Source organism: Argopecten irradians, chromosome 15 (assembly GCF_041381155.1).
Source record: "Argopecten irradians isolate NY chromosome 15, Ai_NY, whole genome shotgun sequence".
Lineage (NCBI taxonomy): Eukaryota > Metazoa > Mollusca > Bivalvia > Pectinida > Pectinidae > Argopecten > Argopecten irradians.
This window is the reverse complement of record NC_091148.1, coordinates 34,209,415-34,222,387: the sequence shown is the minus strand read 5'-3', so window position 1 is coordinate 34,222,387 and position 12,973 is coordinate 34,209,415. Positions and strand designations below refer to the sequence as shown.

General features: G+C 42.5%; 2 protein-coding genes across 7 annotated transcripts in view; one reads left to right on the top strand and one right to left on the bottom strand.

Moving 5' to 3' along the window:
- LOC138309507 (potassium voltage-gated channel protein Shaw-like) overlaps positions 1 to 12,973 on the bottom strand; it is a 153,725-nt gene that overhangs the window by 96,210 nt on the left and 44,542 nt on the right. For all 6 annotated transcript variants that reach the window (XM_069250722.1, XM_069250727.1, XM_069250725.1 and 3 more), the window contains exon 2: positions 5,274 to 5,367. The gene's annotated coding sequence lies outside the window, so the exon portion shown is untranslated. The remainder of the gene's footprint in view (positions 1 to 5,273; positions 5,368 to 12,973) is intronic.
- On the top strand, positions 1,008 to 1,433 carry LOC138308804 (uncharacterized). Its single transcript, XM_069249812.1, has one exon. The coding sequence runs from the start codon at positions 1,008 to 1,010 to the stop codon at positions 1,431 to 1,433; it is 426 nt and encodes a 141-aa protein (XP_069105913.1).

Here is a 12,973-nt window from a genome sequence, read left to right as displayed (position 1 = left end):
AGGATGATGTCCAGTAATCCAGATCTAGGACGACCAAAACAAACGTCACCAATATAACGGTTGCTAGGACACAGTTGATGTTGACAATGATCAGGAATTATTTGTGACATTGCGATCGAGAACATTATTGTTTTTCATAAAAAAAATCCGTTTGAAATATGTTTTACCGTGCAACTCGAACATTTCACATATAGAATACCAATGGATAGAAAAACGGAATTATACCTCGATTCCAAAGACTCGAATCGAACAGACGAAACAATACAGACACGATCAATCAATAGTAAAATGATGCCTAGTAAATATAGAATAGTCAAAGGACGAGCTTGTGAGGAAACAACCTTAATATAGAATTGTGTACAAATAAGAAGGTATTTAATACCGGCGTCGGTGACCTATAAGCAAACAAATTATATTTTCTGCTGTTGCTATGGGCACCGATACAATGGCGTCATATTCTAAGCTGAAAACGGTTAGAGAAATCAGACAGTGGAGAATAGATCAATACTGCAGGACTATCGCCTCGGAGACAACAAGCAGTACATACGGACGTCTTCTACGGCAAACAAGACACTGTGGAGATATAGAGGTCTGTCGTAAACAACGGACTACGGAGGCCGAGAGGGGGCATGGGACAACAGAGGTCTGTCTTAAACAACAGTTGACGGAGGCCGGGAGAGGACAGTGGGGAACAGAGGTCTGTCGTAAACAACGGTCGACGGAGGCCGGGAAGGGACAGTGGGGAACAGAGGTCTGTCGTAAACAACGGGCGACGGAGGCCGGGAGGGGTCATGGGACAACAGGGGTCTGTCGTAAACAACGGTCGACGGAGGCCGGGAGGGGACATGGGACAACAGAGGTCTGTCTTAAACAACAGTTGACGGAGGCCGGGAGGGGACAGTGGGGAACAGAAGTCTGTCGTAAACAACGGTCGACGGAGGCCGGGAGGGGACATGGGACAACAGAGGTCTGTCGTTAACAACGGTCGAAGAAGGCCGGGAGGGGACATGGGACAACAGAGGTCTGTCGTTAACAACGGTCGACGGAGGCCGGGAGAGGACAGTGGGGAACAGAGGTCTGTCGTAAACAACGGTCGACGGAGGCCGGGAAGGGACAGTGGGGAACAGAGGTCTGTTGTAAACAACGGTCGACGGAGGCCGGGAGGGGACAGTGGGGAACAGAGGTCTGTCGTAAACAACGGTCGACGGAGGCCGGGAGGGGACAGTGGGGAACAGAGGTCTGTCGTAAACAACGGTCGACGGAGGCCGGGAGGGGACAGTGGGGAACAGAGGTCTGTCGTAAACAACGGTCGACGGAGGCCGGGAGGGGACAGTGGGGAACAGAGGTCTGTCGCAAACAACGGTCGACGGAGGCCGGAAGGGGACAGTGGGGAACAGAGGTCTGTCGTTAACAACGGTCGACGGAGGCCGTGAGGGGACAGTGGGGAACAGAGGTCTGTCGTAAACAACGGTCGACGGAGGCCGGGAGAGGACAGTGGGGAACAGAGGTCTGTCGTAAACAACGGTCGACGGAGGCCGGGAGGGGACAGTGGGGAACAGCAACGGTCGGCGGAGGCCGGGAGGGGACAGTGGGGAAGAGAGGTCTGTCGTAAACAACGGTCGACAGAGGCCGGGAGGGGACAGTGGGGAACAGAGGTCTGTCGTAAACAACGGTCGACGGAGGCCGGGAGAGGACAGTGGGGAACAGAGGTCTGTCGTAAACAACGGTCGACGGAGGCCGGGAGAGGACAGTGGGGAACAGAGGTCTGTCGTAAACAACGGTCGACGGAGGCCGGGAGGGGACATGGGACAACAGAGGTCTGTCGTTAACAACGGTCGACGGAGGCCGGGAGGGGACATGGGACAACAGAGGTCTGTCGTTAACAACAAACTAGACTATGGAGGTGACTATACAGAGGGTTGCAGTAGTGACAGATTATGGAGACCGAGAGTGACTACAGAAGGCTTCAGTAGTGACAGATTATGGAGACCGAGAGTGACTACAGAAGGCTTCAGTAGTGACAGATTATGGAGACCGAGAGTGACTACAGAAGGCTTCAGTACTGACAGATTATGGAGACCGAGAGTGACTACAGAAGGCTTCAGTACTGACAGATTATGGAGACCGAGAGTGACTACAGAAGGCTTCAGTAGTGACAGATTATGGAGACCGAGAGTGACTACAGAAGGCTTCAGTAGTGACAGATTATGGAGACCGAGAGTGACTACAGAAGGCTTCAGTAGTGACAGATTATGGAGACCGAGAGTGACTACAGAAGGCTTCAGTAGTGACAGATTATGGAGACCGAGAGTGACTACAGAGGGCTTCAGTAGTGACAGATTATGGAGACCGAGAGTGACTACAGAGGGCTTCAGTAGTGACAGATTATGGAGACCGAGAGTGACTACAGAGGGTTGCAGTAGTGACAGATTATGGAGACCGAGAGTGACTACAGAAGGCTTCAGTAGTGACAGATTATGGAGACCGAGAGTGACTACAGAAGGCTTCAGTAGTGACAGATTATGGAGACCGAGAGTGACTACAGAAGGCTTCAGTAGTGACAGATTATGGAGACCGAGAGTGACTACAGAAGGCTTCAGTAGTGACAGATTATGGAGTCCGAGAGTGACTACAGAAGGCTTCAGTAGTGACAGATTATGGAGACCGAGAGTGACTACAGAAGGCTTCAGTAGTGACAGATTATGGAGACCGAGAGTGACTACAGAAGGCTTCAGTAGTGACAGATTATGGAGACCGAGAGTGACTACAGAAGGCTTCAGTAGTGACAGATTATGGAGACCGAGAGTGACTACAGAAGGCTTCAGTAGTGACAGATTATGGAGACCGAGAGTGACTACAGAAGGCTTCAGTAGTGACAGATTATGGAGACCGAGAGTGACTACAGAAGGCTTCAGTAGTGACAGATTATGGAGACCGAGAGTGACTACAGAAGGCTTCAGTAGTGACAGATTATGGAGACCGAGAGTGACTACAGAAGGCTTCAGTAGTGACAGATTATGGAGACCGAGAGTGACTACAGAAGGCTTCAGTAGTGACAGATTATGGAGACCGAGAGTGACTACAGAAGGCTTCAGTAGTGACAGATTATGGAGACCGAGAGTGACTACAGAAGGCTTCAGTAGTGACAGATTATGGAGACCGAGAGTGACTACAGAAGGCTTCAGTAGTGACAGATTATGGAGACCGAGAGTGACTACAGAGGTTCAGTAGTGACAGATTATGGAGACCGAGAGTGACTACAGAAGGCTTCAGTAGTGACAGTATGGACAGATACAGAAGCTCAAGTGACAGATTATGGAGACCGAGAGTGACTACAGAAGGCTTCAGTAGTGACAGATTATGGAGACCGAGAGTGACTACAGAAGGCTTCAGTAGTGACAGATTATGGAGACCGAGAGTGACTACAGAAGGCTTCAGTAGTGACAGATTATGGAGACCGAGAGTGACTACAGAAGGCTTCAGTAGTGACAGATTATGGAGACGAGAGTGACAAGAGGCTTCAGTAGTGACAGATTATGGAGACCGAGAGTGACTACAGAAGGCTTCAGTAGTGACAGATTATGGAGACCGAGAGTGACTACAGAAGGCTTCAGTAGTGACAGATTATGGAGACCGAGAGTGACTACAGAAGGCTTCAGTACTGACAGATTATGGAGACCGAGAGTGACTACAGAAGGCTTCAGTAGTGACAGATTATGGAGTCCGAGAGTGACTACAGAAGGCTTCAGTAGTGACAGATTATGGAGACCGAGAGTGACTACAGAAGGCTTCAGTAGTGACAGATTATGGAGACCGAGAGTGACTATACAGAAGGCTTCAGTAGTGACAGATTATGGAGACCGAGAGTGACTACAGAAGGCTTCAGTAGTGACAGATTATGGAGACCGAGAGTGACTACAGAAGGCTTCAGTAGTGACAGATTATGGAGACCGAGAGTGACTACAGAAGGCTTCAGTAGTGACAGATTATGGAGTCCGAGAGTGACTACAGAAGGCTTCAGTAGTGACAGATTATGGAGACCGAGAGTGACTATACAGAAGGCTTCAGTAGTGACAGATTATGGAGACCGAGAGTGACTACAGAAGGCTTCAGTAGTGACAGATTATGGAGACCGAGAGTGACTACAGAAGGCTTCAGTAGTGACAGATTATGGAGACCGAGAGTGACTACAGAAGGCTTCAGTAGTGACAGATTATGGAGACCGAGAGTGACTACAGAAGGCTTCAGTAGTGACAGATTATGGAGACCGAGAGTGACTACAGAAGGCTTCAGTAGTGACAGATTATGGAGACCGAGAGTGACTACAGAAGGCTTCAGTAGTGACAGATTATGGAGACCGAGAGTGACTACAGAAGGCTTCAGTAGTGACAGATTATGGAGACCGAGAGTGAGTACAGACGGCTTCAGTAGTGACAGATTATGGAGTCCGAGAGTGACTACAGAAGGCTTCAGTAGTGACAGATTATGGAGACCGAGAGTGACTATACAGAAGGCTTCAGTAGTGACAGATTATGGAGACCGAGAGTGACTATACAGAAGGCTTCAGTAGTGACAGATTATGGAGACCGAGAGTGAGTACAGAAGGCTTCAGTAGTGACAGATTATGGAGACCGAGAGTGACTACAGAAGGCTTCAGTAGTGACAGATTATGGAGACCGAGAGTGACTACAGAAGGCTTCAGTAGTGACAGATTATGGAGACCGAGAGTGACTACAGAAGGCTTCAGTAGTGACAGATTATGGAGACCGAGAGTGACTACAGAAGGCTTCAGTAGTGACAGATTATGGAGACCGAGAGTGACTACAGAAGGCTTCAGTAGTGACAGATTATGGAGACCGAGAGTGGAAATGACAGCTGTTTACGGTTATAAAGCAGATAACAGCCATACATAACATTACAACTAGTACCACCCTGGTAGACCAAAGAACAATTGTAGAGACCCGACAGTGCTTGGTTGGGAGAAGAAACCATTGACTTTCCTAACACGTGACAACAGCCGACCAATGACAATACAAATGACATTATGAGAGATATGACAGAAATACTAGTTAAAATAAGTTACCCCTTTCAATTGTACAATGGGGACTGCAAGTACATACAATGCATTAACGCTGTTACGACCATAAAAAAAAGTAAAAAAACAGCACTCTGATTAATGCTTACGAAGTCTGTAATTCTATATTTTTCTTGAGATGATAGAAAATACATTGATGTGTGTCAATCGTGTGATATTATTGAGAAATCAAACTTACCGAAATATGTGGGTGGTAGCGTTGAGAATCGTTTAGCGTCATTCTGTTCTGTTAACGTCACCGTCGTAATACTGGATCACACACGAATGGGAATCTGTAAATAACAAAACAATAATTAAATATATGTAATTTACATGAATCTATAGAAATATGTCAATAAGACAAGAAGAACGTCAGTAAACACTAAAATATCAGTAATTTACATGTCAGTAAACACTAAAATATCAGTAATTTACATGTCAATAAACACTAAAATATCAGTAATTTACATGAATCTATAGAAATATGTAAATTAGACAACAAGAAATTTACAAAATTTCACCAGATGATTCAGAACTCTACTCTTTACCTACTTACTTATTATTTGTGAAGATATAATCACGGATTTTACAGCAAATTAGAAATGAAATTTCACTAATCAAGTGATAAAGCTAATCCTCTTTAGAACCACTGGACCAATACATAGAGACAAGGCAATACTATCTGACGTCGCCTTAGTAGCGGTATGTTACAGAATTGGTACAATGCATTTTATATACGGGGTGCCGTAATTATCAAGAATTACCCATTTCATTTCTGGTGCACATGCGCGAACTCCAATTGCTAACTGTAATCCACAAATTATTTTTGATTGATGTGTTTGTGATTCAGCCGGATAGCGTAATGTTACATACATTATAGGCTGTGATGGGTCAGGCGTAAGGATACTGATGATTTCGGACATATAAAGGATAAGTAGTGCATTGTTGTTGTCTTCCAAAACACGACGTTATCCCCATGACATTTCTTGAGGTCAAGGGTCAAAGTTTATGTATTCCGTTACCAAGGCAACGATTTCACATAAAGATGCAAAAGGTCATCCCTTGTTTTATTTAATTGATACAAGAATAGTACTATTGTCATTCATTCTATGAGGAAACGTCGAAATGTAAGTTGTTGCCCGCGTAAATGTAATTAACGAGGAAATCAGGGCTGTTTTACTACATTAAAGTATAGTAGAGATTTATCATCGTTGTAACTCCGCCCATTATTGCCTTGAGTTCAACACGTGTATCAAAACTACGATGTACTAAAAACAATAATGACTTTCGGTAACATTACTTTGTACTTCAAACACAAAACACAAACCGAGTGCACCAACAACCATTTCTATTTTTTACATTCCTCAGTCGATTGCCATCACAATGTACCCATTGTTAGGGCTCACGTGTCAATATACATACAGCTCAACGTTTCCGCTAACTTAGGATTTTCTGAAAACGTCACTGATGATTGACATGTGATCAGATAATGCGTCTGCACGTTCATCTATCGTCCAAACATACCCAGGTGGCTTACACACTTTTAATTTGTCGATTTCACAATTCTAAGAATGAGTGTCAAACTTTCTCAAATATTTACCGACCGCTTGATATGTGGGCCTTGGACTACAGAGAGTGTTTCGTTCAGTTTTACTAAACACTCCCCGGCTGGAAGGCTGCTAGTATAAACAGACTACACTCCGGCGCGTTACATAAGGCAGTGTGACGTCATCGTGTTGGGAAACATGTACTCATCGCGTGCATTATGATTAAGGTGTGGACTTGTGGACTAAGTGTGGATTAAGGGATAATAAACTCTGAGAAATCCATTCTGGATTCAATTTCGAAACCATTTGTAAAGTTTTCCTTTTAAAAAAAAAACCTGTATTTGGTCAATGCTGATGAAAGATGATTCAGACAATATGATATGTAAGCTATGTTTTCCAGTTTCCAAGCATTTTCTCCATGTTGGGAAGTTAATATTGTTACAAAACCGGTAACTAGTGAGATGTGTACACTGTCACATACATCAGACAAATGGTCATCCGAGTACGCCGCAGTGGGCCGGTATCAAATCGAGACGATGGGGGGGGGGGGGGGGGGCCCAATGCCAGTGCTATACAATAATATTGTATAACAGCGGTACCGAAATTGACATCGATTTTCGACTTTCATTTCGAAGACATCTCGTACACTTGTTACAAATGTGTGTCATGGAGGTGACAGCATACACATCGTTTTAGTCATCGTAAATTCATATTATCATTACATGTTTACCAACAGTGTAAAGATACATCATTTACATATTATAAACTTACTTTCACATTCCTGTAACAAAATGACATTTACAATTCCCGCTTTCTAGATGTACCCCTCCAAACTGTTGGTATATATGCCCCCCTCCCCCACTATTGGTACCCTTTCCCCTCCCCCAATGTACCCCACGCCCTCCCCTCCCCCACTGTAGGTACCCTTTCCCCTCCCCCACTGTAGGTACCCCTTCCCCTCCCCACTGTAGTTACCCCTCGTGGTTTCTCAGTACACATTATTAACAGTAATGACTAACGCTAGAGAAACGTATATCTGTAACATGTCCTATTCTTAGAGTACGTGAAGCCAAGACGTATACAACATTCAATATATACCGGCATCGAATGTTGGTTTAGTTTACAAGGTATGGGGAACTTTCTCTACCACGTCACTACTGTAAGGTACAATTTACTGAGTTACTGGGAGCTCGGAACGTCCAGCGTCTAGTATCATCATCTCAAACAGTCGATAAGGCCAAGTTATCTTTGTTCACATGTTAGGGATGCTCAAGTCATGTCTTCTATTGTTAAATCGGACAATCCACGAAATAAAACATCCATGTCGAGTCATATCGGTTACCATCTCTAGGGAACTAGTAGCCATTTTAGTTAAAGCGTTCTTAGATACGAGTACGTTTAATTTGTATAATGTAGAATATTAGTAATTAAGTGGTTTTCAGTATCATTTTAATAACACCCAATACTGGTGAATAGCACTAGAATTTTCAATGACACTTATATTTGAAAGATTTTTTAAGCAAAAAAGACAAAAAAAAGTCGCTGTACACAATGTCCTTGCTACAAAATAATGAGAATAAATACAATATGAACGTGATGTTGTTATCATTGGTCATAAAACACCACATGCCCTTTTCTGTTTAGTGTCCTACCTCGACACAAGCAATAACAGGGTCGTGTAAAGCATATGTAAACAGTGTGTTTATAACTCATTAAACAATGCGTAGGAATCAAAAGTGACCATTTTATCACCACGTGCTCGCACGTGCTCCTACCTGGTCTGTTTATGGTCGGGTTTATCGTCGCACGTGCCATCTGCTTAACTTGTTTCCGTGGGAACGGCCAAACACTTACTTTTGTTTTATTTGCTACTTAGGAAGAAATCATACGCGGCGCGCGCGAGCAGCCAAACCTGATCTAAGATCATGCGTCACAAGAAACAAGTGTCAGGGATCAAATTATATCTACATTTATGGTAACTAGGATGTCCGTGACGAATTAATGTCATTAGAAGGTTTCATATACACAATACAAACAAGGCTTTGGTTGTTAGACGGTTACTATTTAACAGCTAAGACGTCCCCCTCACCTGTATACCACACCATCACCTGCCTCAGAATGTTAAGGAAAGGAAATTAATTTACTTATTTTAACGAAAATTATTAAACCAAGGAACAATCTTATTTATGTGAGTCTCTTACATTGCGTAACAAATTCTGAGACATTATTTTAGATTAAAAAACTATAATGTTGAAACTGCCATCTAGTCAGTCAGCAGATATAAACGATTTTATCCAATCATCCTCACGGTCTATGGCCCGATGTGGTCAGTTATGGACATTCTTCTACAATTCTCCAGCTCCTTACGATACCTGGATGGTTATTGGTAAAGGTTCATGTACTTCCGGGTCGTGAGTTCAAGTTCAGAGTAATAGCTACGTCGTACCTATTACCTATATAGCTACCATGTTAATAATCTCACAATACTCACTTCCGGCTAACCACAATATCATCATTCTATCATCCACGATACCCCAGGGGTTACTATCACTGCCGATGTATTTAACGATAGTGATAGTAACCCCTTGAGTAGCGAGGATGTCTTTCTCTTGACCCTGCGTTTGTTACTAAACGGTTTGTATATAAAATATAAAGAAAGTTTATATAATCCTTGTTGAACCTTTGTCTGTAACTGCCTTTTATTTATGTTAACACGTGCGTTGGACTAAATACCGCACGCGGAGGTACAATTATACAACAAAAAAATAATGTTTTGTATGGCAGTGATTAGAAAGTTTCCGATTACACAAGAAGCAAATTAGCGTGAAACCTGACAATCCCATAGATAGGTGTTAACAAACTATACGCATGTCGAATGTATGCGTACTTGAGGTATATTTCAGAAGGCGGTAAAATTATTGGGCGTTAGTGTATTTATGACAAGCTTGTGTCTCCTTTTTCTCCTCTACAACACAGAGTTAAACGATATCATTACTTCACGAAATTACAGATAAATGGCGCTTAGAGTGGGTGACGTGTTGATTACATAACCATTTTCCCGATTATATCCGTGTTCAATAGCATACCTCATTTCCCGTGTAAGGAACCATTGCCCCCTCGAGGGCGCAACTGATTAATCTCGAGTACATAGAGGGCGCCACAGATTAATCTCGAGTACATAGAGGGCGCCACTGATTAATCTCGAGTACATAGAGGGCGCCACAGATTAATCTCGAGTACATAGAGGGCGCCACTGATTAATCTCGAGTACATAGAGGGCGCCACTGATTAATCTCGAGTACATAGAGGGCGCCACTAATTATTCTCGAGTACACAGAGGGCGCCACAGATTATTATCGAGTACATAGAGGGCGCCACAGATAAATCTCAAGTACATAGTGGGCGCCACAGATTAATCTCAAGTACATAGAGGGCGCCACTGATTAATCTCGAGTTCAAAGAGGGCACCACAGATTAATCTCAAGTACATAGAGGGCGCCACAGATTAATCTCAAGTACATAGAGGGCTCCACTGATTAATCTCGATTACATAGAGGGCGCCACAGATCAATCTCAAGTACATAGTTGCGCCACAGATTAATCTCAAGTACATTGAGGGCGCCACAGATTAATCTGGAGTACATAGAGGACGCCACAGATTAATCTCAAGTACATAGAGGGCGCCACAGATTAATCTCGGGTACATAGAGGGCGCCACTGATTAATATCGTGTACATAGAGGACGCCACTGATTAAGCTCGAGTACATGGAGGATGTCACTGATTAATCTGAAGTACAAAGAAGGCGCCACAGATAAATTTCTCGCATATTGAGGGCGTCACATATTATTCTTGAGTACATAGAGGGCTCCACTGATTTATCTCGAGTACATAGAGGGAGCCACTGCTTTATCTCAAGTACATAGATAAACCTAGAGTACAGAGAAGGCGCCACAGATTAATTTCAAGTACACAGAGGGCGCCACTGATTAATCTTGTGTACATAGAGGGCGACACTGATTAATCTTGTGTACATTATTATACTACATAGAGGGCGCCACAGATTAATCTCGTGTACAAAGAGGGCGCCACTTATTAATCTCGAATACATAGAGGGCGCCACTTATTAATATCGAGTACATAGAGGGCGTCACTTATTAATCTCAAGTGTAAAGAGGGCGCCACAGATTAATTTCGAGTACATAAAGGACGCCACGGATTAATCTCAAGTGTAAAGAGGACACCACTTATTTATCTCGAGTACATAAAGGGCGCCACTGATTAATCCCGAATACACAGAGGGCGCCACAGATTAATCTCGAGTACATAGAAGGCGTCACTGATTAATCTCGAGTTGCTCCTCCCTCAATTTTTCTAAGTGAATAGTTTTGCTATAAGACAATATACATTTTTAAGAATACATCTTCATTCTTTTGCCGTTAAAGGCAATCGCATCAAGTTCATATAATGTTAAGGTTATTTGTTCCATTGAATTATGTTCATATTCTTCGTAATCCATGGGAAAGCAACCTTCTAAAATGGCAATTGTGACGATATTTCCATGTGAGTGACAAGTGGAACTGTTCACATACTTTTTATACCGCCATATTTTAACACTTTAAAGTTCATCGTTGTCACTTCATTTAATGCATGCAATCCATGTTTCGCCAGACTAAATCCCTCATAATTACGTGTGATGCAAATCAAAATAAATCTCCCACATGTTAATGATATACTTATCTTCTTATCAATTATCAATGCACGTGAAACGTTCAGGTCCTGTAGTCCGTTGACGAGAAGTGCATTGATAACTGTTGATTTAACACCTAAACTGACAGTTCTTGGGAAGTCGGCCATTTTACAAGACATGAATATGGTTCTTACATGCTCCTCCAATTACCTCCCGTGAGTAGAGGTGTGTTCGAAAGTGCGGCTTAATTAAGGATGCTATAGAACATCAAACATACCTCTGAACCCGGTAACTGTGTGATGGGATATAAAATTATACTGGACACCGATAATAACACGTATATATCGTGTCTTTCATGTACTAATAAACCTTGTACGAACACCTATACTTGTTCTCTTGGCTTCTGGACAAGTACATGTACGTCTAGTTGGCAGGGGCTTCACAAGGCTTTCTCATAAAAACTGAAATTAGAACATCCGTCACTTCGCCCTACACCTGTCCGTATCACACAAGGACAAAAAATAAACACCATGCAATGATACTAATATGTGTAGTGATTTGACGGCCTAATACAAACAGAATTCATACCAGTATAGTTACAGAAACAATGTGACGTATCATCTGATCTAATTAGGGAAATTGGCCCAAGAAGCAATACATGGCAATCTGTTTTATCAACAGCCGTCATAGGAACATGTATCTACGATATGTAAATACCATATATAGAAAGTGTTGGCCTTCCCAGCCGGAAGTGACGACACACATCATTTACATATTTAACAGAGAAATGCCTCGTGTATGTACATGTATAATGCGTTACATTGACCAAAACAAGTACTATGCGACAACAGTCATGTTATCGACTACTATGGTAACAGTCTACATTAAATGTACATTTGGACATCTCCTTTGTAGAATGCGCTAAAAATATAATAAAATGTATCATACTGGGTATGTAGGTCAATCATGTTTCTTCAAAAATGGCATTTGACTAAAGATAGACAAAAAGCAACACCTTCCCATTTGTTTTTGTCCGGAATCAGGGAATAGTTGACGTTTAATTAACTATTTTAACCATAAATAAAAAACTATGGCAAGTCTGGTATTTTCTTTCAAAAAAAAACTTTCATTGATGATTTATTAAGACACGATAATTGTTGTACTAATAACATCAAATTTAAACATTCGTGTTGCTACGAGAATTCAAACTAAATATAAAACCAAGACAACACACAGAATAAGATAGAGATCACGGACTCCTTCCTCTCTTTGAAATCTAATTTTAGAAACGGAATAACCATTGCCGGTGAACATCAATCCGGCTGGTCTGTTTAGTCAAGACCTTGGAACAATCTCTCTCTCACTTTAGTAGTAACCGAACACTGCAGGCAAATATTCATGTTCCGGAAACGTACCGACTCTGTTTTTAGAATGCCAGCATTGTTTTGTTTACGCTGATAAGACATCTCTCTGGTAAATGAGAAATTATACTCGGAATGTTCATGTGGATGGATACACACTGAAAGTCCACAACACATAAAGTCGAGAGCATAACTGCATAAATATGTTGTTTATACAAACTAGAGAATGTCTCTTTGACTCATAGATTAACTACAATCTTCAAAAAGTATAATTTCATTGATTCATTGGAGCCCGTGGTGGG